The 27,483-nt window shown below is 38.2% G+C and overlaps 1 protein-coding gene across 3 annotated transcripts in view; it reads left to right on the forward strand.

Moving 5' to 3' along the window:
• The first annotated feature begins 1,235 nt into the window (after positions 1-1,235).
• Positions 1,236-27,483, forward strand: part of LOC150083919 (DNA polymerase epsilon subunit 3-like) — a 77,879-nt gene continuing 51,631 nt past the window's right edge. The window contains exons 1-2 of one of the 3 annotated variants that reach the window (XM_090374960.1): positions 1,236-1,299; positions 20,067-20,141. In XM_090374960.1, the coding sequence (XP_090231086.1) occupies positions 20,076-20,141 (66 nt within the window). In that variant the 5' untranslated portion in view covers positions 1,236-1,299; positions 20,067-20,075. Of the gene's footprint in view, positions 1,300-1,393; positions 1,415-1,533; positions 1,581-20,066; positions 20,142-27,483 lie in introns of those variants that run through there. The other 2 variants (XM_090374962.1, XM_090374961.1) reach the window with 2 other exon arrangements.

The following is a 27,483-nucleotide window of genomic DNA, read 5'->3' on the forward strand; positions in this document are numbered from 1 at the left end:
GGAGCCTGGCAACGCAATCTGTTTGACACTTCGAGTCTTAATGGACTGAACAATATAGATATATTGTTCAGTCCACAATTTAACCATAACTGTAACCCTCCACGGGTTACAGTTATGGTTAAATGAGATAGTCAATTCAGTCAGTAGGGGACATTCTCTGTAAGGCTTAAATATAAGGCAATTTCATGATATCCACAGCCAAAGTTATGCTGAATATAATAAGATATACACTGAATTGACGATTCAGTGTACATCTTACACTAAATAGTCAATTCAATGTATTTCGAAATCAGACAAAACAGTAGGTGCTGCGGTGGTCTTACCTATTTTCACTGCTTCCCTACCAACAGAGTTTAGCAATTTCTGTACAGAACGTTTTACCATCTACCTACCATTTAAGCACCTAGATTCTCAAACCATCACACAGAATATTATATATACACATTCTTTAAGTTCTATAAACTCGATGCAGAATTACCGTCCACTGCAGAAACAAGTCAGATCCAAACGATCCAGCTACAAGACAAACAACATAGTGGATCCCAGATGATTGTGGAACACTCTGAAATGAAAACGCAGATCAAGCAGCAAGGCAACCAATAAATTAAAATGCAATTGACATGAAGATCCCTGTTCAACACTACAAAACCGTTATACGAAAAGCCTAGCACTCACAATGGAAAAATATATGGCATAGCAACAATAAACTGATGGAAATTAAGCCCAGCCCAGTCATTCTAGACTTACATCACCAAAAAAGTAAGAAACGAAGTGGTTCCTGCAAGAGTATGCATTGAACACTCTTCATCTTCTCTGAAGCAAAGACCCTCACTACCATAGTGTTCTTACAGTGAAACAAATTTTTCTTGATTGCTGCTATTATCAGCAGAAATGGTAAGAAACATTCCTATTGTAAGCTTACAGGAACCTATGGAGCACCTCCTGGGAAATGAAACAAACCTATTTGAATTCTTCTCCTTTCTAAAGAAGATATAGATGTTCTCTCACCTATATAAACCTGGATGGCTTAATGCGACTTGGGCACTATAACTGTAATTCTAGGCGGCATTATCCTAATCACATAACTCATAATTAATCATGATTTTTACGGATTGTCGTTTACGTCAATTAATGGACTCAGATTTAATGACTCGGAGTCCACCACCGCTAGTGAAGTAATATTTATTTGGCACTTTTGGGCTGACTTCAAGATATATAAATTGACGTCGACACTGTTTATATATTGATCACACATGCGGTATCATGTTTCCCCGCCGTATATAATTGTCAAAATGTGAGGTGCGTAGCATGTTTGTTTATCGTTTTCATTTTTTACGATATTGAAGTATAATTTCTCATAATTAATATTTTTTTGCAGTTGTCAGTGGAATTTTTTTTTTTTTATAATAAGTAGGTAAGTATAATTTTGTTTAATTTCACGGTATATACGTTTTAATCAGAATCAATTTCTTTTGCGTTGTAATTTTTAAAGAAGATTTTTTTTTTTTTTTTTTCCCTCTGAGTTTTGCCTAATCATATAAAGCGGTCAGACAGTGTCTGTTGATTAATTTAGTATTTCGGTACGTACTGATTCAGAATTTCGAAAGGAAGTAAGTTATCAAGAAATTTATGAGTTATTAGTTGACACAGCTATTCCCGTAGTAATCAAGCCGTTTGGTTTCGCTTGCTACGGACGCAGTTGGCGAGTTGACCCTTTGGGACGGGACCCTACGTCCATATTGTTACAAAATTTTGTGCGTTTAAAGTTTAATACGTAATAAATGCGTAATGGCAGCTTAAAGTGCATTAGCATTAGTTTATTGCATTGCATTTGATGCAATAAAGCAAGCTTATACGGGAAAAAAAAAACTTCCCATTCACTCCAAAGTTTGCCCTGTTTTTGAATTTATATTAAAGCTAACAATTTCCATTAACAAGTTCCAACAATCAACTACCTGCTGGCTAAAGGCAAGTTTCCACGCATCTATTCAACAAATGTCATTCCTCACTGAGTTTATGCACCCTCGGGTTCACAGTCTGAGCCTGTCAAGGCCTTATAGACCTCAATCTGATTTTTACCTCACAAGTGCTTGGTCTCCAGATGCTGTAGTTTGCAGAACGTAAGCCTTTCTAGGTAAGAGCCCCCTTTTTCCCCCTCCCACAAATCTTTCTGCCCATTTCTGTACTTGTTCTAGCAACTCTACATCCTTCTAAAAATGAGGCTTCCAGACCTGTATGCAGTATTCAAGGTGTGGCCTGACCATTGCCTTGTACAAAGAGATTATCACCTTGTTATCCCTGTTAGCAAAATTCCTGTAGACCCCATTACCTGCTCTGGCACCTGTCTGCACTGCTCAGAAAACTTCATATCTGACTGCACAATAACTCCCAGGTCTTTTTCATTCTCCACTACCCTGAGTTACCACACAGTTGGTACAGTTCTCTGGGGTTACTGCTACCTATATGCAGTACTTTGCTTTTGTCAATGTTAAACTTCAGTTGTCACTTCTCAGCCCATCTGCCTAAACTTTCTAGATCCTGTTGCAGTAGCATACTGTCATTAAAAACTCTGCAAGCCTTGTATCATCTCAAACTTGAGATGATACAAGGCTGGCTAAATAAAGCCTGATATACCTTCATCAATACCATTGATAAATATACAAAACAACAATGGGCCCAACACTGAATCCTGGAGGACTCCACTAATAACAGTCCACGAAGAGCAGTGTCAATTGATTTGCCACTCTGTCTTCTCCCACTCAACCATCCTTTTATCCATCGTAGCAACTTGTCCTTAATGCTATACTGCTCCAATTTTTACAGTAGTCTTCAATGTGCAACAGTATCAAAAGCTTTCCTGAAATCCAAGTATACGATATTAAAAATAATTTTTTGCATCCAGTTCCTTTGTGGCCACATCATAGTATCCAATCACGTTGGTCAGACAAGACTTCCCCTTAATATAGTCAAATTCCACATGCAGCTTTATTATCCTTGAAGACAGAAATAAATTTTTTAGCTGAAGAGCTGGTTAAACTCCAGAGCATAGGCACAATTCTGCACTTCAGCGAGAAAGAGAGGAAGAAGACAATGATAAGCTGGTGGCATCTCCCACTCGCTGCTTTTCCCTCTCCTTGCCTGAATGTTACTGGGGAATGTCACATGACATCAGTGTTGGAACTGAAATGAAGAAAAAGAAACTGCAATAGGGAGTAAAAAATAGTTGAATAGAAATGTACTTTTTTTGAACAACTAACAAAATCTAATGCCACATGCAACCACTGATATTTCTTGCCCATACATTACTAGATGATTTCATGTGCATTGAAAATGAAAATTGCTCATGCACATCAACAGAAATGGGGTTTTTTTTTGTTGCTGGCCCCAGATCCCTTCTATTATAAAGAGAACCTGATACTAGCAATTCATACAATAACTGTGAAAAAAATCAAATCATCAAGAAACAACTTGGAGTCCTCGCTGTATTGGGGTTGTAACAACTGAGAAAAAAGTGGAGGAGAAATTGTTGAAGTTAAACATAAGAAAGGCATCTGGGATGGATGGGATCTATCCAGTTATATTAAAGGAGGCAGCAAAGGAAGTTAGCAAACTCTTGGCCATAATTATGAGAGCATCCTTGGACTTGGGGGAAGTCCCCATGGACACTAGATGTGCAAATTATCTCCAATTCACAAAGGGTGGCACGAGTTATTACAGACCTGTTTACCTTCTGTTCCAGGGAAGATAATGATAATGGAATCACTGGTTAAACAAGTAATGCAGGATCATTCAGACAAGACTGCAGTTATACTATAGTCATCCATGCGTTTGTTAAATGGCGATCTTATGAGACCAGTCTGATTGGATATTGTGGCAGAGTAACAAAGAAAGTTAATGCAGAAAATAATTTTGACATCATATAATTAGATTTCAAAAAACTTTCTGCTTTTGATTCTGTTGCAAGAAATGACTGTTGTACAAATTGGACCACTGTGGCATTGAGGGCATGTTATTACTTTGGATAGGGGGATGATTCATTGGGAGAAAACAGAGTTATCGGTTGGCAGTGTACCTCTTGGACAAATGTTATTAGCTGAGTCCCTGTTGGTTAAGTGCCAAGCCTGTTATTATTTTCAATATTAATATTGATGAAGGTGTTTGAGGCCTAATATGAAGTATTTCATATTAGTGATAATTCCAGATTAATGTAACTGTGGTACTGCACTCCAGTTAATGAGATTGAAAAAGATTGGGAGGGTTGTAGTGTAGTCAGGTATGAAGTGTTCTAAACAGTGCAGACAGGCTATCGGCACAGCTCATGGAGTTTTTTTTTTTTTGTTTTTTTTTTCAGTGATATACGGGAAATTTTTTTTATCTTATCATAATATTATCCCATCCCATCCTATAAAGAAATGGTTAGTCCACATCTTGAGTACTACGTACAGGTCTGTAAGCCTCATTTTAGGAAGGATGTGGATCTTTTGAAATAGGTACAGAGAAGAGCAGCAAGATTATCGAGACGAACAAAAGGGTCTTATTAAGAAAGGCTTCATTTCTGCAAATTGTAAACTAGGTTCTTGTGAAGAGACTCTGATTGAGGTGTTTAACGCCTTGAATGGATTGAGTAAGCTCTGTGCTAATGGGATCCTTCCTCTTGCTCAGACTACAATTTATATCCTTTCTTGCTTACATGAAGGGGTATAAATTGAACTTGAAGGATGGCTGCAGTATAAATGTGTAGTAGTTTGCCTTTGGTTAGTTGAATGTTGGAACAAACTTCTGTCTGGTGTTGTAGAAGTGAGTGGTTTGAGTTCTTCAAGGAAGAAGACAAACTATAGAAGGGATGAACAGGAAATGATTTTTTTTTTTTTTTTTTGAAGGGCCCTTTCTGGGCAAGGCTCAGTCATAGGCATCTAGGATGTCTAAGTTTCTCTAATTAGTCTTCCTCTTGGCAAAACTACATGTTTCTGATGGTGCTTTTTTACCATTTATAGTTAAACAAGGAGATAGGCTAGCTTTTCCAGTATGCTTTTGCTTTGTTGAATCGCTCTATCCCATGACAATATTTATTCTATTTAGAATTGATATTTGCATGTAAATTCTTTATTAATTTTAATTTTTTTGTTACAGTAGATTATTTTATCGTTAGTCTTGTATAACCAATCTGATAGGTTACTATGATGCAGTGATCAAGTAACTGGATGCAAAATATAATTTTGACATCGTATACTTGGATTTCAGGAAGTCTTTTTATACTGTTGCACATAAAAGGTAACAACTAGAGCAATGTGGCATTAAGGGCAAGTGACTGCTATGGATAAAGGGATGGTTAAGTGGAAGAAGACACACACACACACACACACACACACACACACACACACACACACACACACACACACACACACAGACAGAGAGAGAGAGAGAGAGAGAGAGAGAGAGAGAGAGAGAGAGAGAGAGAGAGAGAGAGAGAGAGAGAGAGAGAGAGAGAGAGAGAGAGAGAGAGAGAGAGAGAGAGAGAGAGAGAGAGATTAACAATGGGCATTGCTCTTTGTGGGCTAATTTTATATTGTTCTTGTTTATACTCCAGCATCACAACCAGGTCAGTTGAGTTTCCATAAATCATCAATACAAATGTTAATTGTATTTAGCAGTCACGGGCTTGAACCCCAGTCCATCCAAAGAATGCATGCTACTGCACTCATGCTCCTGACCACTCGGCTACATCAGGCCTTCTTATTATTATTAGTGTTCTCCGGGGTTCAGCGCTGGGTTCGTTGTTTCAGTGTTATTGATGAAGGTATATCAGGTTTCATATCTAAGTTTGCAGATGTTATAAAGGTTGATAGGTGGTTAATGACAGTGCCATACCTAGGTATGGATGAACCAGGAAGCCACCCGTGGCCAGAGAATGTAGGGGGCCCGAATTCCGATAATTTAATTTTTTTAAATATAAAAAATGTCCATTTCTTAATATAATACTTTAATTGTTCAAAAAAATTCAATATTGGCTTATTACAGTAATTTATTTATTTTATAACCAAATGTTAAATTAAATTAAATTTTACTTTTTTATATAATGATCGATGTAGCTATCGTTGGCTTATAAGAAAGATTTGATCAGATGAATGAAATATCCTCAGCTTTTCATCTTCTATCCTAAAATAAAAAAAAAAAAAAAAACTTATGTTAGGGTCAGCCGATAATTTCTTACATATACCCGTTTTGTTTGTTTGTTATTTGGTTTTTAGCAGCATTAGCAACTAAGGCCATATTGCTCCAGGGATATGCGGTGGTCATTCCCTGACCTTTCCGCATCCTCCGTATTTGGTGGTCACGGGCTCGAACCCCGGTCTAATCAAGAAGCGTGTGCTACGCACTGCTGCCCCTGCCCACCTGGCTATGGAGGCGCCTACCCGTATTTGTGTCTGTAAATTGAGTGTGTTCTCTGATCGATTTGGGGGGGGGGGAACTTTTCTGTCTATGCCTGATACTGACTAACTCAGCCATGGAGTGAAAAAAAAGCCCATTAAAGTTCCTCGCATCATAGAAGGGATTCGAACCAGAACCATTTTCCACCCTGTGTGTGGGGAGGACTACGATGATACCAAAATTTTCTGAAATCAAAAAACCATGAATTTATTAGAAAGTGCAATAGAAATGAAATGTCTACCTTGAAGGAATTCTCACTGGTGAAGATGGGAGCAGCGATATCAATGACAGAGTTACATCAAGAAATCCAATCTCTGCAGCATCTTTTTTAAAAAAAAAAAAAAAAAAAAATTAGTTGACTAGAATTATTGACATTTATTCAAGAAAAAAAGAAACTTAGTTGAATTGTATCCCAACGTCACCATTTCTCTTCAGATGTTATTAACATAATAATAGTATTTGACATATAGTGCAAGAAAGCCATAGGCTTTTTAGCATTAGCATTAGTTGAGGCATATGATGCAAGATAGCAAGCTTATACAGCATCAGCCAAAAAAAAAACCCTTCCCATTTCAGCCATCCGGTCACATCAGATGTTTGTCTAGTTCAGCATTAAATTTATTTAAGCTATCAACTTCCACAACAACAGTGGAAATCTGTTCCAGTAATCAACTACCCGTTGGCTAAAGGTAAACTTCCGCACATCACATCTACAACTGTCTTTCCTCAGTTGGAATCTATGCCCCCTCAGGCTCTTAGTCTGAGCAAGCAGAAGTATCCCGTCAGTATTCAGCCTGCTCAAACCATTCAAGGCCTTATACACCTCAGTCAGATCACTCGCAGGCGCCTAGTCTCCAGATTGGGGTGGATGGGATCTATCCAGTTATATTAAAGGAGGCAGCAGAGGAAGTAAGCAAACCCTTAGCCATAATTATGAGTTTCCTTGGGCTCAGGAGAGGTACCCATAGACTAGAGATGTGCAAATGTGACCCCAATTCGCAAAGGGGAGTCAAAGGCCAACACAAGTAAAGGCTGACACCTGTGAATTTTACTTCTGTTACAGGAAAATTAATGGAGGCACTGATTAAAGAAGCACTGCGGGATCATCTAGACAAGACTTCAGTTATAGCTCGGACACAGCATGGTTTTGTTAAGGGAAAGTCTTGCCTGACCAATTTGATTGGATACTATGATGCAGTCACAAAAAGGAACTGGATGCTGGGAATAACTTTGATATTATATATTTGTATCTTAGAAAGGCTTTTGATACATGGAAGACTGCTGCACAAATTGGAGCAGTGTGGTATTGGAGGCAAATTACTGCTATGGATAAAGGGATGGTTGAGGGGGAGAAGAAGACAGAGTAGTAATCAATGGACACTGCTCATTTTGGACTAATGTTATTAGTGAAGTCCCTCAGGGTTCAGTGTTGGGTCCATTATTGTTTTCTGTATTTATAAATGATATTGATGATTGTATATCAAGCTTAATGTCCAAGTTTACAGACGATACAAAGGTTACTGAAGCTATGCTGCTGCAACAGGATCTGGAAAGGTTGGGCAGATGGGCTGATAGGTGGCAAAATGTAAAGTACTACATGTGGAGAAACAGCAACTTCAGAGCAACTTATCAAACTCTCGTGGTACTACACTGACAGTGGTAGAGAATGAAAAGGACCTGGGGGTAATTGTGCAGGCAGATATAAAGTTCTCTGAGCAGTGCAGACGGACTGCAAGAGTAGCTTGTGGTGTCTTGTCAATGATATACAGAAATTTTTCTAGCAGGGATAAGGAGGTGATTATTCCCTTATATAAGGCAATGATCAGGCCACACCTTGAGTAATGTATACAGGTCTGGAGGCCTCATTTCAAGAAGGATGTAGAGCTGCTGGAACGAGTACAGAGAAGGGCAACAAGATTAGTGAATGGAACAAAGGGTTGCTCTTACGAAGAAAGGCTTAAGTTTTGCAAATTACAGTGTCTGCAGACTAGGCACCGGCGAGGTGATCTGATACAGGTGTATAAAGTCTTGAATGGTTTGGGCATGCTCAATGCCGATGGGATTCTTCCTTTTGCTTAGAATAATTACCTGAGAGGGGATAAATTCAAATTGTGGAAAGACATGTAGGATAGATGTGTGGAAATTTGCTTTTAGCCAGCAGGTAGTTGGTTGGTGGAACAGACTTCCATCCCTTGTCGTGGAAGTTAATATCCTAAATAAATTTAAGGCTCAACTGGACAGGTATTTTGAACGAACGGAGGGATGAAATGGGAGTGGTTTTTTTTTTTTCTTCTTTTTTTTGCTTTGCTGCATAAGCTTGCTTTCTTGCATCATATGCCTCTACTATTGCTAGATGCTGCAACTTGCAGAATTTAAGCCTTTCTTTGTAAGCACACCCTTTTGTTCCTCTCACCAACCTTGTTGCCCTTCTTTGTACTCATTCTAGTAGCTCTACATGCTCCTTAAAATTAGGCCTCCAGACCCGTATACAGTATCCTAAGGTGTGGCCTGACCAATGCCTTATACAAAGGCATAATCACCTCCTTGTTCTCTGCTAGCAAAATTCCTATATATCATTGACAAAACTCCATGGTCTGCTCTGGCAGTCCATCTGCGCTGCTCAGAGAACTTCATATCTGACTGCACAATTATCCCGCAGGTCTTTCGCTGTGGCATAAAAAAAAAAAAAAGCAACCAAGTAGATAAGAAAACACAAATTATACCCTTCCCTTCTCACACAGGTAATTGTTCAGTAGACTTTTGAATTTATTCGAATTGTCAGTCTCTACTACCTGTGAGGGCAACTTGTTCTGGCTATCAACTACTCGCTGCCTAAAAGAAAACTTCCTACAATCTAATGTAAACCTCAACCACTGTAATTTGAATTAATGATCCCTTGTTCTGGAATTGTTTAGAACAGTGAGAATTCCATCTTCATTAACTTTATTAATTCCTCACAGAACCTTATAAACCTCAATTAGGTTACCTCTGAAGTATCTGTAGCCCACATAATCAAGTCTTTCCTCACATGGTCATCTTTCTTCCCATATCACCATTCGAATTGCCTGTCTTTGGATTCATTAGCATTAGTAGAGGCATTTGATGCAAGAAAACAAGCTTATGCAGCATCAGCCAAAAAAAAAAAAACACTTCCACTTCACCCCTCTGTTCGTTCAAAATACCTGTCCAGCTGAGCTTTAAACTTATTTAGGCTATCAACTTCCATGACAAGGGATGGAAGTCTGTTCCACCAACCAACCACTCGCTGGCTAAAGGCAAATTTCCGCACGTCTATCCTACATCTGTCCTTCCTCAATTTGAATTTATGCCCTCTCAGGTGATTATTCTGAGCGAGAGGAAGAATCCCATCAGCATTGAGCATGCTCAAACCATTCAATGCTTTATACACCTCTATCAGATCACCTCGCTGGTGCCTAGTCTCCAGACACTGTAATTTGCAAAACTTAAGCCTTTCTTCGTAAGAGCAACCCTTTGTTCCATTCACTAATCTTGTTGCCCTTCTCTGTACTCGTTCCAGCAGCTCTACATCCTCCTTGAAATGAGCCCTCCAGACCTGTATACAGTACTCTAGGTGTGGCCTGACCATTGCCTTATACAAGGGAATAATCACCTCCTTATCCCTGCTAGAAAAATTCCTATATATCATTGACAATACACCATGAGCTACTCTTGCAGCCCGTCTGCACTGCTCAGAGAACTTCATATCTGCCTGCACAACCACCCCCAGGTCCCTTTCATTCTCTACCACTGTCAGTGTAGTACCACAGAGTTGATATGTTGCTCTGGGGTTGCTGTTGTTTCCCATGTGTAGTACTTTACATTTGTCAATGTTAAACTTCATTTGCCACCTCTCAGCCCATCTGCTCAACCATTTCAGATCTTGTTGCAGCAGCATAGTGTCAATAGTATCCTTGACAACCCTGCCTACCTTTGTATCGTCTGCAAACTTCGACATTAAGCTTGATATACCATCATCAATATCATTTATGAATACAGAAAACAATAATGGACCCAACACTGAGCCCTGAGGGACTCCACTAATAACATTAGTCCACGATGCTTTCAAGAAGCTCTGTCTTTTTTCAAATGAAGTCTCCATACTTGAACACGGTATTCCAAATGTGGTCTTTCAATTGCCTTATACAGGATTATGACCTCCCTATCTCTATAGCATAGCATTCGATAAATCACGATAGGACACCATGGACTTACCTGACTGCTTGTTTACACTGTTTAGAAAACTTCCTAACTGCCCGTATCATAACTCCCAGATCCCTTTCCTTCACTGTTTTCAATTCATCCCCACCTAAGTATCTAATTTGTTTGGGGGGTTGCTAATTCTAAGTGTAAGACCTTGCATTTAGCAGCATTAAAACATAGCTGCCACTTCTCTGACCTTTGAAGTCTGTTCAAGTCATCCTGAAGGAGCACTGCTTGGCACTGATCATTAACGACTCTACTGATCTTTATCTTCTGCAAATTTTTGCATCATACCTTCTATCACTTTGCCGATATTTATGAAAATGGGATACAACAATGATCCTTGAGGGACCTCATTTCTAATGGTACACCAATCTGAATAATCATTAATCACAACCTTCTGCTCTGCAGCCATCCAGATCCATCTTAGAACCTTACCAGTAGTGCCAACCTGTTTAAGCTTATATATTAACCTCTCATGAGGGACCAAGTCAAATTATCTGCTAAAATCCAAATAAACTATGTTGAAATTATTCCCTAAATCCAGCTTGGTGACTATGAGTAGATATTGTGTGACAAAGGCATTGTGGATATGAGATTTGGCTTTGCTTTGATGATTGCATGTAGACTTGATATGTTTTTTCCGAAAGCCATGCTGATGATCTGGCAGGAGATTCTGTGACTAGAGGAACAAGTTAGCCTTGTATGAACCATCCATTTTGAAAATTTTACATTGCCAATTATGATTGCATTTGAAGAGAATAGTTTTTCAAGTCTCAAAATGATTAAAACATATTCATGAGCAACAATTGGCCAAGAAAGAATTAATGGATTGGCCATTATGTCAATAGAACAAAATGTACTAAAAGATATAAAAACATCAGATGTTATAGATAAATTTGTATTAAGTAAATATCTTCAGGTAATGATGGGAAAACTTAAGTTTATATAAATAATGTACTAGTCGTTAAAGTTTAAATAAATAATTATGATTTGAGTAATTTTTTGGGTACTTCCTTTAATTTTCAATTTTACGAAATTCCACCTTTAATTTTTGAGACAGGTGAATACTTCACCCAGGGCCGACCGAAGTCTAGGTACGGCAGTGGTTAACGACAGTCATCAGGGTGAGCTACTACAAAAAGATCTAGGAAAATTGGGTTGATGGGCTGAGAAATGACAAATGCAAGGAACTGCACATTTGTAGCAGTAATTCCAGAGCAACTTATTAACAGTGTGGTATTACACTCAGGGTAGGGAAGGATGAAAAAGACCTGGGGGTAATTGTGTAGTCAGACAATTCTTTGAGCAGTGCAAACATGCTGCCAGGACAGCTGATGGGGTTTTGTCAATGATATACAGAAACTTTGCTAGCAGTGATAAGGAGGTGACTATCCCTTTTTATAAGGCCATGGTTAGGCCCCATCTTGAGTACTGTATACAGGTCTGGAGGCTCACTTTAATAAGGATGTAGATCTGCTCGAATGGGTGAAGGGAATAAAAGTGTGTTCTTACCTAGAAAGGCTTCATTTCTGTATAATGCAGTGTCTTGAGACCATTAAGAGACCACAGTGTCTTAATCAGATCACCTGTGGGTGATCTGATTAAGGTGTTGCCTTGACTGGATTAGGTAAGCTGAATGTTCATGGTATTCTTCCACTTGCTGAGACTACACATATGAGGAGGCATAAATTCAAGTTGAGGAAGAATGGTTGCAGGACAGATGTGTGGAAGTTTGCCTTCAACCAGTGGATGGTTGATCGTTGGAGCAGGCTTCCATCTGTTGCTGTGGAAGTAGATGGGTTGAATAAATTCAAGGAAGAACTAGGTAAATTCTTGTAGGGTACAGATAGCTGAATTGTGTAGGTTTTTTTTTTGCTGATGTTCTATAAGCTTGCTTTGTTGCATCATTTCCTATTATATAGCTAGTAAGCTTTGTTTCCCAAATTAGTGAGTTTACTTTTTGGCAAAAGTGTCTGGATACTCCTGGGCTTAAAAAAATAAATTGTACCTGCCATCCACATGTCAGGAATAGCTGCATCCTTCTTGAAATTCTTCTCTAACAACGATTGCATTCTTACTAAATGAAATGCAACTGGCCAAAAATTTGTATATAACTTTGATTCACCATTTCTGAAGTGGATGGAATCTGCAAAAGCATTATCCTTGAAGCAGTCATAATCAGTTGGTGTTAAACAGACAATCCAAACAGAAATCCTAGACAGAAATATCCCAAGTAAGCTAATCTTTGAAAGTATGCTATAACTGTAAATAATTCCATGGTTGTATCTTAATATAAAATATGTTTATTATCAACGAAATGTAATTTGAAGTCAAGTCTGGATTTTAAAAAATATCTCCTGCTTACAATTACCAGATCTTTTAGCATTTTCAAAATTTAATGCAGCAGCTATGACATATTGGAAAGTTATATTATGGAGTAACATGCTTTCCTGAACTGGTGAATACCAGTGAATGTCATTTACTGGAGTATGTCCTCCCAACTGTGAAGTTTGGCCGAGGTTCTGTCTCTGCTGGGTTTGTCTCTTGTGGTTTGGACTTGGACCATTGGTTGTCATTCTTCCTGGAACAGTGAATGCAATCTGGTATATCCACACTGTAGGAATGATACATTTCATGTATCATTACTAGTGTGGCATTAGTAGTATGGGGAGGATCTTATTCTGTTTCGGAATGACATGCACATTTGGAGGCCTCACATACAGCACCATGTCATACTGCACGACTTGTGGTGACTTGGTTTGAAGACATTGAAGTTCAAAAGATTCATCGACATGTACAGAGCTCCAACTTTAACACCACTAAATATTTTTGGGATGTTCAGCACTGGGCATCTTCCAAACCTGAAAGCATGTGAGATTCCTTTAAAAACTGTCTTTCACTTAGTATACCAGAATGTTGCCAGTCAGTTATTGTTGATAAAGGCTTAAAATTAGTCTGAAGACTCATTATGGGGACCTTGACAATGATGAAGAGTGGGAAATTGAGAAGGAAAAAAAAAAAAATCCAGAATAATATTATTCCTTACTCTCCTGTCTCTGGGATAGCAGTGCTGTAGATCAGCACCATAAGAGAAACAAATGGTCTGCCAGAATTGAATTTCAGTTTGGCACATATTGTAGTAAACAGTGTTGTTTCCACTACTGTACATTGAGGTGGCTCTCCTTCAAGCATATACAGTCTATTTCCATAATTGTATGATGTAAAACCGGCACATATTTATTTGTCTACAAGTTAAGCAAATGTTGCCTTCCCAAGGACTAGAAGGCAAAATAACTTATGCTGAGCAAAATGCCTCGCAGTCATTTGCCCTGATGAATGGCTTTCTGGGTAACACTGGGTGAAAATTACAAAGAGCTAGCTGACAGATTGATTGAAAATTATGGAAAAATGGTATGTGGAATGGGCATATTAGTGAAGGGGTACACTGCACCAGAATGTATAGCAAATGGAGAAGGGGTATCAAGGTGGTGGGGGGGGGAACTAAGATGGCAAATATGTCTAGTTCTTGATTCAGGATGACCAAACTGACTATAAAAGACAAGATGTTTAATTTGTGATTTTTCCATTTATCTTGTTCACATATAGTACACATTAATATTCTGTTCTGTACAGAAGTTGAAAATTATTAATAAATTTGGCATTACATTATTGATGGCATATAAACTGAGGTCATATTTGGAATCAGTGTGCTCAAATTCATATAGAAAAGCAGATAAATAGAAAGTTTTTTTTTTTTTTTTTTTTTTTCAAAATTTGTTATAAAGCGTAAACAGTCCTTATGATAATGATGATAGCTGGACATCACAACCTATTCACCTCTGGAAAGAAAACCTTTCTGGACCTGAAATTATTGATGTTCCATAAAATATTTTTAGGAGCCTTTCAGGCAAAGAAATAATATAAACAGTCTACACAGCAAAATTTGTGTCCAGTATACAAATTTGACTGATGTATATTGTGACGGACTCAGTACAGTGTGGCAAGTCAAAATATTTATATGACTCATGTTTATCACTTATGTGACATTAAATTTGTGCATTTGTTATTACATAATCATTGCATATAATATGTATAATTTGTTTTATTATTTTTCACTGAAGGAAGTTATGGTAATTTTTAAAATCTGCACCCTCTGGGATTTGGAGGTGTCAGATTTTAAAATTTTCCAGATTTTAGAGAGAAGTATACCAAGTGGTTGAGCAGTTTTAGAGGAGCACATTTCAATCAGTATTAAGTACAAGTGACAACTTATTTACATCTGTAAATATTATAGTGACTATCTTTTCATTTGTTTTGGCAGGCACTGGAATTTAAACTGCATTGATAATGCAATTGGCTTAATTCACACAGCAGAACAAACATTGCCTTTGTAACAAGTTTCACTGGTATTGCACTACTTTCAACAGATAGGTTTTGCTGTATTACAACTTTGAAAACATGATTAAATATGTACATGGGAGAAAAAATGTGGAACAATTATTTACATCTGTTTTGTCTGTGTGCACTAGAGACTACCTGCTGTCTCATGATGGACCAATTAGTCCTGAAGCAGTGTCATAGCAGTCTCACTTTTAAACAAATGGCCAGTTAAACATCTGTTTCAAAATAATGCAACATCAGGACAGCTCATTCCAAAGACAAGTTTATTCTGCTATGAGAATTAAGACCAATGCATTTCAGGGAAGGGTTACGCTAGAGGCTTTTTTTCCCTGCAGGAGTGTTTTCCTGCTGAGAAGTTTCTTATATCACTTTATTTATTGAATCTTACTTTCAGTATTTTTATTTTAAAACAAAATAATTTGAGCAGTACAGGATTTAAGTTTTTTTTTTTTTAATTAAAGTTTTAAGTGATAGGGTGCATATGAAGTGAGAGCGGAGTCTTAGTGAAACCGAGAAATGACAATCTTGTGTATGGACTTGCTTGAATGTAATACAGCAACAGCAAGACATCTGTGTGTAGAAAGGTAGCCTTATCATTCTTCCAGATAAGACCTTTCAGAAAATAGATGAAAATCTTTGAAAAATGGGATCATTCCAACAAGCAGGTTTCAGGTGGTATTAGACAGTCACCATCAGAACTTTTTAGTTGAAGACAGACACATTTACTATTATGAACAAAGAATGGTGTATTTCACTGAATGTTCAATGGTAAATTTACAATTTGTAATGTATTATGCCTTTTGCATTTCTTTTTACTTAGTAATTATTACTATGCACACCCTTTGGCATCTCTCATTGTGGAATTATTCACAACTGGGTTGGCATGATTGCAACACCAGGGTACCTGCCCACCCATTGATGATAGGCCAACCAACCTTTAAACGGTGCCATCTGGGTGGTGGTACCCGCTGAGAATAAGTAACAATAGTCTTTGCCATTGGTGAAGCGTTACTTATTCGAGGTAGTGAAATACATGGTAACTTGTTGTAAAGGTAGTCACAATATGAAATATAATTAAATCGAGCATATGGAAGACTGCTGTACAAATTGCAGTAGTATGGCATTTGGGGCAAGTTGCTGCGAATAAAGGGATGGTTGAGTGGTAGACGGCAGAGAGTGGTAATAAATGGACACTTCTCTTCGTGGACTAATGTTATTAGTGGAATCCCCAGGGTTCGGTGCTGGGCCTATTGTTGTTTTGTGTATTAATGATATTGAAGATGGTATATCAGGCTTAATGTCCAAGTCTGCAGATGAAGCAAAGGTTCGCAGGGTTGTTAATGACAGTATGTTACTTCAACAGGATCTAGAAAAGTTAGACAGATGGGCTGAGAAATGGCAACTGAAGTTTAAAATTGACAAATGCAAAGTACTGTATATGGGTTAGCAGTAACCCAAGAGAAATGTACCAACTGTGTGGTACTACACTCAGGGAGGTGGAGAATGAAAAAGAACTGGGGTAATTGTGCAGTCAGATATGAAGTTCTCTGAGCAGTGCAGGTGTGCTGCCAGAGCAGGTCATGGAGTTTTGTCAATAATATATAGGAATTTTGCTAGCAGAGAAAAGGAGGCGATTATCCTTTTATATAAGGCAATGGTCAGGCCATGCATTGAGTACTGTGTACAGGTCTGGAGGCCTCATTTTAGGAATTATGTAGAGTTGCTAGAACGAGTACAGAGAGGGCAATAAGGTTGGTGAACAAAAGGGTGCACTTACAAAGAAAGGCTTAAGTTCTGCAAGTTGCAGCATCTGGAGACTAGGCACCTGCGAGGTGATCTGGTTGAGGTGTATAAGGCCTTGAATAATAAGGCCTTGAATAAAGTCTGAACTAGACAAACATTTGGAGTGATCGGATGGGTGAAATGGGAAGAATATTTTTTTTTGGCTGATCCTGTATAAGCTTGCTTTCTTGCATCATATGGCTCAACTAATACTAATTGCAATTTACTATTACAAAGAATGGTGTATTTCACTGATTGTTCAATTTGCAAATTGTAATGTGCATTTATTTTAACCTGTTTTATTAGTAGACAGAGAATACCTTAATTTTCCTTGGTAGGTAAGTCATGGATCATGGCAATTCAGGGCCCAGATTATTCTTTAAGACAGACAATCATCGTGGAGTGGTTTTAAATAAAACTGTGTAGTAATTGCTATGAAATTACTGACAGAAACATTATTAAACTTTAGCTAAGATAACATAAGAAGTTAATGATGCACCTCGAACATGGAGAATCATCATGACTGTGAATATTCAGTGGTGCTGTATCATTTTAAAATACCTTTTTAAACATAATCTCTATATGCAAGATTTCAACAACAATATTCTATTTTTTTTTTTTTTTTTTGCTGAAGAAAAAGTGGAACACTTTTTAGCATTAGTAGAGGCATACGATGCAAGAAAGCAAGCTTATGCAGCATCTACCAAAAAAAAAAAAAAAAAAAAACCAACTCTCTTCCATTTCACCCCTTCGTTCATTCCAAATACTTGTCAAGCTCAGCCTTAAATTTATTTAGGCTCTCAACTTCCACAACAAAAGATGGAAGTCTGTTCCATCAAACAACTACCTGCTGGCTAAAGACAAACTTCCGCACATCTATTCTACAACTGTCCTTCCTCAATTTGAATTTATGCCCTCTCAGATTATTCTGAGCAAGAGGAAGAATCCCATCAGCATTGAGCATGCTCAAACCATTCAAGGCTTTATACATTTATACAGAGCCTGACGTAGCCCAGTGGTCAGGAGCGAGAGTGCATAGCACGCGTTCCTTGAGTGGACCGGGGTTCAAACCCGTGACTGCTAAATACGATAAATATTTGTATTGACGATTTATTGTAAACTCTACTGACTTAGTTGTCGTGCCGCAGTATAAACAGAAAATTTATTTATTTATTTATCATCTCACAGGTGCCTAATCTCCAGATAAACCCTTCGTTCCATTCACTAATCTTGTTGCCTTTCTCTGTACTCATTCCAACAGCTCTACATCCTTCTTAAAATTAGGCCTCCAGACCTGTATACAAGGCGTATACAGGTCTGGACCTCAAGGTGTGGCCTGACCATTGCCTTATACAAGGGGATAATCACCTCCTTATCCCTACTAGAAAAATTCCTGTATATCATTGACAAGACACCATGAGCTACTCTTGCAGACTGTCTGCAGTGCTCAGAAAACTTCATATCTGCCTGCACAATTACCTCCAGGTCCTTCTCATTCTCTATCACTTTCAGTGTAGTACCACACAGTTGATATGTTACTCTGGGGTTACTGCTTCCCATATGTAGTACTTTACATTTGTCAATGTTAAACTTCATTTGCCACCTCTCAGCCCATCTGCCCAACTTTTCTAGATCCTTTTGCAGCAGCGTGCTGTCATTAGTGTCATTAACAACCCTGCCAACCTTTGTATTGTTTGCAAACTTGGACATTAAGCCTGATATACCATCATCAATATCATTTATAAATACAGAAAACAACAATGGACCCAACACTGAACCCTGAGGGACTCCACTAATAACATTAGTCCACGAAAAGCAGTGTCCATTGATTACCACTCTGTCTTCTCCCACTCAACCATCCCTTTATCCATAGCAGCAATTTGCCTCTAATGCTGCACTGCTCCAATTTGTGCAGCGGTCTTCCATGTGCAATAGTATCAAAAGCCTTTCTAAGATCCAAATATGATTGTCATTATTCGTTTTCGTGGTGATTCTCTCTCTCTCTCTGTCTGTCTGTCTGTCTGGGTAATTCAGAAAATTTGTTTGGCTGGTACAGCATCAGCCTCAGACTTCCTTGTGCCATATGGCTTATAGTAATATCAAAGTTATTCCCTGCATCCAGTTCCTTTATGACCACATCATAGTATTCAATCAAATTGGTCAGACAAGACTTCCCCTTAACAAAACCATGCTGTCTGAGCTATAACTGAAGTCTTGTCTAGATAATCCTGTTGCAGTTCTTTAACCAGTGCCTCCATTAATTTCCCTGGAACAGAAGTTAAACTAACAAGTCTATAATTACTTGTCGCCCTTTGATCCTCCTTTGTGAATTGGGATTACATTTTCACATCTCCAGTCCATGGGTACCTCCCCTGAGTCCAAGGAAGCTCTCATAATTATGGCCAAGGGTTTGCTTACTTCCTTTGCTGCCTTTCTTGTGTTTATCTTCAACAATTTCTCCTCCACTTTACTCTCAGTTATTACAAGATTATCTAGCTCACTGCCAGAGTTTAATACACCTCTGGAATTCCCTTCCCTGAATAACTCCTCTTGTGTGAATGTAGATGCAAAATATTCATTTAGCTACCTGAGCAGGATCATCAACAGTTGAACCATCGATATCAAGTGGACCAATCTGATTCATCCCTTTCCTTCTACAGTTTGCATAGGTAAAGAACTCTTTTCTGTTTTTCTTTGCATCTTTTGCCAATGATTTCTCATAATCTGCCTTTGCCTGCCTAACCTCCTTTGTGACTTGGTTACAGACCAGCTTATATCTATCATAGGCTTCCACGTCACACTTTAATTTATATGTATCCTATGCATTTTTCTTCTCTGTCACACACACGGCGCCTCCGTAGCCAGGTGGGAAGGAGCAGCAGTGCGTAGCACACGCTTCTTGATTAGACCGGCGTTCGAGCCCGTCACCACCAAATACGGAGGATGCGGAAAGGTCAGGGAATGACCACCGCATATCCCGGAGCAATATGGCCTTAGTTGCTAATGCTCCTAAATAACAAGCAATTCTCTGTCACATGTCTCATTAGGTCATCTGACATCCATACAGGCCTAAACCTTGAACACTTATTCACATTAAGGATGCTAGTTACATTAATATAGACATTATAAAATTAAAAATGGGTTACTGAAGTATTAAATTACATAAGATACAAGACTAGACATGCAAAATAACATAAATGTTATCTTATGAGATCACATATCTTTTATAGACAGAAGACATGTCTGAACAAATTGAAGACCTCAATTTGCCAAATGCTGTTATTGCAAGACTGGTAAAAGAAGCTGTGAGTATATTCTGAATTTGTTGATTCTTAATTGACTTTAATATTGTGCACCTTATTAATTTTATTTTCTCATACACAAAGTGTTTCCTGAAAGGGCTTGAAGTTCCCATTTGTTTTTCTCTGCCATCATTTTATATAAAATTACTCCTGATGCAGTAATTTAAAATGTCTAAATTGTATATGGATTGTTTATTATTTTGTTTTAATAAATATGCAGTGTTTCCTAACTTGGGTTGTACTCCAGGATTGATTCAGAACCTGAAATAAAAGTTCATATAAATGTGTCTGATTCTGAATGGTTAATGATTGTGATTCTGGTTCTGAGTGGCAGTTTGAATTTTAAAAAATGACTATGGAGTTTTGAATGTTAAAAACTAATGAAAATTAAGAATAAGCAAACATGCTAGTATGAATAAACATTTTACTAGGTATGCCTGTGCTTATTCTTTTTTATTATTTTTTTACCATTAAATTTTGTAGCCATTTTTAAAATTCAAATAGCCAATAGCTCTTTAAGCATTCAGAATTGGACATCTGTTTATTATATAAATTTTCTTCATTGATTTTCAGGTCGCAAATTGATCCTATATGGCCTATATGTAATGAAATAACCTGTATAGTAATCTTCCTGTTGGAAATAATTTTAACCTTTCAAGCATATCCTTTATACCATTCAACACAAGTTTTTCTATTTTTATATTCTTCAATCATGCAGAAAAAATTAAGTAGCAAACATCTGAGTTATCATCTTAACATTTTGCTCTTTGTCATATGACACTAATATTAAGTGCTAAACTAATTCAAAGGTCGTGACTTATGTTGTTGCTAATATTATTTCTCCCTTATGGGGGTTCCACTCTGACAGATACTGGTACCAAGTGTACAGGGTGGTTCTTATGTCTGGTGTTACAATTGTTTGAGGAACTCTGATTATCCTACAGGTGTTGAGAATTACAACTTTCTGCAGTTTCTTGTAAGTGTTGTCTGGGAGACATATTGCTGCTAGGCTCTTATGTAGTATATTTGGCACCATAACAGTGGTTGACATGATGATTGGGATGGTCATTACTTGATCCATATGCCACATCTCTTTGATCTTTTGTCTTAGATCTGTGTACTTCCTGATCTTTTCTTTGTGGGTTTAAGTAGCCTTTTTCCTTATTGTGAGCAAAAGCTGTGTCCAGTCTGTTTTGTTGAATTGTCTTATCCGTTGTTATGGTGCAGTCCCTGTACAACTTCTGGGTTGGGGTCTCTATTACGAAATGGGATTTGTACTTGTAATATGATACACACTCCTTGATCAAACGATACTTCCTCACTAGCTTCTGATGTATTATCCTGGCTACTTGTTCCTTTCTATGAGTTTGCTCCATCTTAGTAATCGCCTTGCATCCTACAGTGAAGGGTTGGATCATTTCTGAGGCCAGGTGGCATCGTTAACTGTGTTATCTAATACTCCAGGCTCCTTGGCAGTGTTTTCTATAGTTCCTGGTGTTGATTATCTGGTCTTGAATGGTGAGCATGAATTCTCCAGTCTCGGGGAAGAGCATCCCACTTGTGAGCCTTGCATTGGAAGCCATTTTATCTTTATGGTCTTTTAGCATTAGTAGAGGCATGTGATGCAGGAAAGCATCACATGCCTCATTTTAATTCCAGATGCTGCAACAGCCAAAAAAAAAAAAAAAAAAAAAACCCCTTTCCCATTTCATCCATCCATTCACTCAATGTTTGTCTAGTTCTGCCTTGAACTTATTCAAGGTGTCAATCTCCAGAACGACAGGTGGAAGTTTGTTCGAGCAATCAACCAACTGCTGGCTAAAGGCAAATTTCTGCACATCTATTCTACAACTGTCTTTCCTCAGTTTGAATTTGTCTCCTCAGGCAATTAATCTGGGCAAGAGGAAGAATCCCATCAGCATTAAGTTTTCTCAAACCATTCAAGGTCTTATACACCTCAATCAGATCACCTCGCAGGTGCCTAGTTTCCAGATGCTGCAATTTCCAGAGCTTAAGCCTTTCTTCATAAGTGCAACCCTTTGTTCCATTCACCAATCTTGTTGCCCTTCTCTGTACTTGCTCCAGAAGTTCTGTATCCTTCCAAAAATGGGGCCTCCAGACCTGTGTACACTACTGAAGGTGTGGCCTGACAATTGCCTTATACAAAGGGATAATCACCTTATTCTTGCTATCAAAATTCCTGTATATCATTGACAAGACACCATGAGCTATTCTTGCAGACCGTCTGCATTGCTCAGAAAACTTCATGATGGAGGTCATTGTAGTATCTTCTACAGTGTTTTTGCCCATCTTTCGTTTGTTCCATCTGTGTGGGAGGGGACTCCTTGATTAGTTGAGTGCCACTTGTCTATCTTCCTTATGGCTTGGTAGAGTGCTGCTGTGTTTTTCAGGAAGTAATCCTTCAGGTTAGCTATTGCTGTCTTCTGTTACTCAGTGGGGAAATCTATCAGGCTCTTTACTTCCAAGCTATGGTAAGTCTCTCCAGGACTGACTTCAAGTGGTGTTGGTGGGCTCTCTGGTCATCATTGTCCTTGTCTTTCTCATGGTATCCTCCAGCTAGGTGTTATTCTGATCTATGATCCTGAAGAAGTATGTTAGCACTAGGACTTTATTGTTCCATTCATTTAGTTTTGCTTTGAGCAGGTTTCTGAGTCTCTGGTGGTATTTTTCAGTTAGGCAGGCCTTGCTTTGATCTTCTTGTGCTCTAATTGCTGAGCCTACATCATCCCTGGGTATTTGTTGGTCTCTTCCTGTCATTCATGGCTTCAATCTCTTTACCTGTCTGTAGCTGGTAGTTTTGGCCAACCAGTTTTGTCTGATGCATTCCGTGGGTCTTGCATTTGTCTAAACTGTATTCCATCCAGATATCATTGCTGAATCCTTCGGTGATCGGGAGTAGTTGCTTCTTGGTTGCCGCATAGAGCTTGATGTCAGCCATATACATCAGGTGGGAGTTGTACAGGTTTTTCCTTCTTTGAAGTTATATCTGTACTTGCTGTTGTCGAGCGTGGTGAATAGCAGGTTGATTGCTAGACAGAATTACAGTGGGCTCAGGAAATCTCCCCGAAAGATTCCTCTCTTGGTGGGGATCGGTCTGGTTTTGATGTTCTCGACCTTGTTGGTGGTACTCCATTTTGCCATGGTTGCTTCTAGGAAGTTTGTCATTATCGGGTTAACTTTGTAGATCTTCAGCATCTCTATTAGCCAGCTATGAGGCACATATTCAAATTGTAGTATTGGTGGTTAATTTCTCCTTTCATATTTTGCTTATCTGATTTCATTCTTTCTGCTGTTTGGTCATGGTGTTCTGGTTCTCCAGATGGTCTGACATCTTGGTTATGCAGCTGGTCAAGATCTTGTACATCATTGGGAGACAGGTGATTGGCCTGTATTTCTCTGGGTTTCTTGTATTTTGTTCTCTGGGTGATTTATTATTCAGATGAACTGCTCTGCTAGGTGCTTGTGTGTGTGCAAGTGAGCTTCTTGTACCATTAGTTGTGAACATTATCTATTCCTGGGGTTTGCCAGTTATGGGACATCCCAATCAACTGTTGTAATCCCCCCCCCAATATCCCATTCTCTTATCTTTTGTACTTGTACATCCTTGGTTCTAGTTCTATCAAGGGGGCTCAGCTGTTATGTCTTACTTCACTGCTTATGTTGCCCCAGAACTCTTTGTCTTTCCTGTCTTGTCCAGCACTCCTGTAGAAGACTCTTTTGGTTTTCGTTGAAGATTCAGTTTGTTTTCTCTGGGAACTGTCTTTGTATAGTCTCCTGCTGAGTGTAAGGAGGTTCTGCTTCAGTGTGTCTAAGTATTCTATTTCCTGGGTTTTTTTGTCTCTTATTTGCTGTGAACATTGTTTCCCTTGAGGATGTGCTCTAATTTTTCCAATCAATTTCTTGCTCCTATTACCCCATTGGTACTGGGTCAGTTGGCCTATTTTGAGACTTAATTCTTCTATCTCCTGCTGAAGTCTTCTTTCCCAAGCAGGTGGTTCCTTGTTTTGAAAGCAGTTTTATCTATGTGGTCTTGATTGAGGTAATTGTATTGTCTGCCCTGGAGTATCTTCTTTGCTGATCTTTCTAGCTCTGTTTGTTGTGTTTGGGCAGGAGAGACTCCTTGCTTAGATTGAGTATTATTATTATTAGTGGCAAGGAAGCAAGTTAATACATTATCAGCAAAAAAAAACTACCTGCCTTGTGTGCATCCCACACTCAATTCTTCCTTAAATTTATTCAAATTGCCATTTCTGCAACACAGGACAGTGTTGCAGAAATGGTTTGTTTGTTCCCACAATCAACTACATTTGTCTGAAAGCAAATTTTCATACATCTGTCCTATAGCCACTTTTTTTTTTTCTCAATTAAGTTTATATTCCTTGGTCTGTGTTGTCTGAAGAAGAGTTAGAATACAATCATTTAGGTTTATTCAATACATTTAAACCTCAAACACGTAATCGGTTCTCCATTCTCTCTCTTGAAATACTTAGCTTCCATTCTGCAGTTTGTACAACCAAATTCTCTTGTATTAGGAGTACCCCCTCTTCTCTGCACCTATTCCAAGCAACCCACTTCTTTAAAATGAGGCATTGTCTCCCTCAAGAGAGAGACATCATGCAGTATTCAAGATGTGGCCTATTTCCTTATGCAGTGAAATTACCTTTTTGTCTCTCCTGGAAAAATTCCTGTATATTAATGACAAAACCCCATGAGCTGTCTTAACAGCCTCTCTACTGCTCAAAGGACTTCATGTCAGACTACTTTAGGTGATAGATGACTCATCAACCGGTGCAATACCACCACTTTGCTTATTGGAGGCTTGAAGTGGTGAAACCCATGTTTAGTTTCTAGAGCGAAGTTTCTGGCATACCCCCCCCATACTTCTCCTTCAACCCATGCACGGTACTAAGTACTATATGTTTTTGATACCTTTCGTGTTTGGGGTTTTCATTAAAAAAAAAAAAAAAAAAAAAAAAACAATTAAGTCTTTCATTCTCCACTAACTTGAATGTGGTACCACCTAACTGCTATTCTGGGATTACTGCTGCCCATATGCAGTACTTTGTATTTAGCATTGTTAAATACCTCAATTGCCACTCTCAGTCCATCTGCACAATTTTTTTGGGTCTTTCTGCATTAGTAGTATGCCTTTAATTCCTGTCATTAACCACCTTTCTAACCTTTATATCATTTGATAGACAATAATCTTGATATGCCTTTATCAGTATCATTAATAAATATTGTGAACAGTAAGGGACCTAACACTGGACCCTGAATGACTCCTCTAATAGCTTTTCTCCAAGGAGGGCATTGCCTATTTATAATCCCCAATCTTCTGCCACTGAACCAGCCCTTTATTCACAGCAGTAATTTGCTCCAGTTTTTACAGCTGCTTTTGTTTATTAACAGTGTCAAAAGCTTTACTGAAATCTAAATATATGATGCCAAAATTATAGTTTGCATCTACTTAACTGTTATTCTTTTAATAATAATTGAAAGGATGTGAGAGAAGATGCAAGTGTATCACCAGTATTGTATTTAATGTGCATATATATAACTTGATAATTATATGTTGTACATTTAATTTAAGATGGTATGCTGTTGCTTCAAAGAGAATGTAATTTGAGTTGATTTTGTAGGATTGCTCTTTAAATGGAGCCATGAACAATGATAGTTATCAAGACCTTGGAGCTTGTGGTTCAGTACTGATGATACATTATTCTTTGTCATTGGAGCTTTATGGTAGTTAGTTTAAGTTGTCAGTGTAAGATGTATGGCTTGTTACAAATGGAATGATTGCTGCTGAGAATATGGCCAGACCGAACACCTTAAGGGTTCCCTAAGGGGTTATGATTGTCTTCATCATTGCCAAGAACTGTAAAACCATGAAAATTGTAGTATGCTCTATGCATGTAGTGAAGAGATGGAAGCGTATGCCATTGAAGCTAGCCTGAATGACCTGGTAAGTAAATGTAAGCTTGCTTTTGATGAAATGCTGCAATATAGCATTGGTAGTTGAAACCGGGTTGGTGGTTGATTTCCCTCTGATTGCATAATAGTCCCATTTCTGGCTGAGTAGACTAGTGACAGGGTAGAAAAATGCAAGATGAGTATAAATTATCAAGGGATATTTAAGCTTATAAGTATAAACTAGTCTAAGATGATTGTCTGCATTCAAGACACTAAGCAGTTACTGTTGGAACAAACTTCCAGATGGAAGTTTGTTCCAACAAACTTCCAACAGTGTTGTGCAGGTGGGCAGTTTTTCTATAAATTCAAAGAACTAAAATTATTGGAGAAGGTGGGCAAGTGATGTGGGTGGGGTTTTTTTTTTTTTTTTGCTGATGCTTTATAAGCTTGCGTCATATGCCACTAATAATAATAATATGCTAAGGCAAATATGAGAATTCTTTGGCTAAGAATACAGAGAAAAGTAGCAAAGAATTTTTGTTTATCTGTGGGTTAAGAGGAGATCCCTAGAGATTGGAAAGTTCTCTTCTATTCACAAAGATGGACCAAAGGTGAAGTGAGTAATTACATACAGTCAGTCCTCGTATAGCACGATAGTTGTGTTCCTAGAAACCATCGTACAATATAAACAGGCCCTATGGGGAAAATAGGGTTAGGTGTCGACCACCCATTTGACCGAATCATTACCAAACAATAAATAATCATAATAAAATATGTAAGTATTTTATTAAGACTATTATGTAATAAAATATTGCTAATGCTTTTGCTTCTATCGTAAGCAAACTTGTTCTTTGTTTGATTTTCTATCCAAACAGATGACAAACGTTCCATCTCTTCCAATTCTTTGTGTCTTGATCTAATGGATTTTTAGCATTAGCAGAGACACTTGATGCAAGGTAGCAAGCTTATATAACATCAGCCAAAAAAATTGTTCCTGCTATGAAAGTTGTTTTCATTTTCTCTGCATTATTTCTGTTTCTTGGCATTGCCTCATTTAGGCTTGTAGCACGTGCAATTTCACATGTTCGTTCATTTCGCTCAAAGCATTTGACAATTTCATATTTTTTTCTCTATCGACAGAGGCGGACTGGCCATAAGCCTTACTGGAGAAACCCTGGTGGGCCGGAGGCCGGTGTGATTTTGGCCATAAACGCTAGTATGAGGCCGCTACAAATTTTCCCAGGTAAGAATTTTTGACCCAGTCTGCCTCTGTCTATTGATATTGCTTTTCTTTTTCTCTCTGAATCTGTAGTATCTTCACCAGGACGCTTCCTCTTCATACCTTTTAAGAATTTTACTCATTTTTAGGGAATAAAGCACAATTACAAAATGAGGAGGCACACTTGATACACAA

The sequence above is a fragment of the Mastigoproctus giganteus genome, chromosome 6 (genome assembly GCF_048544385.1).
Source record: "Mastigoproctus giganteus isolate SK-2022 chromosome 6, ASM4854438v1, whole genome shotgun sequence".
Classification (NCBI taxonomy): domain Eukaryota; kingdom Metazoa; phylum Arthropoda; class Arachnida; order Uropygi; family Thelyphonidae; genus Mastigoproctus; species Mastigoproctus giganteus.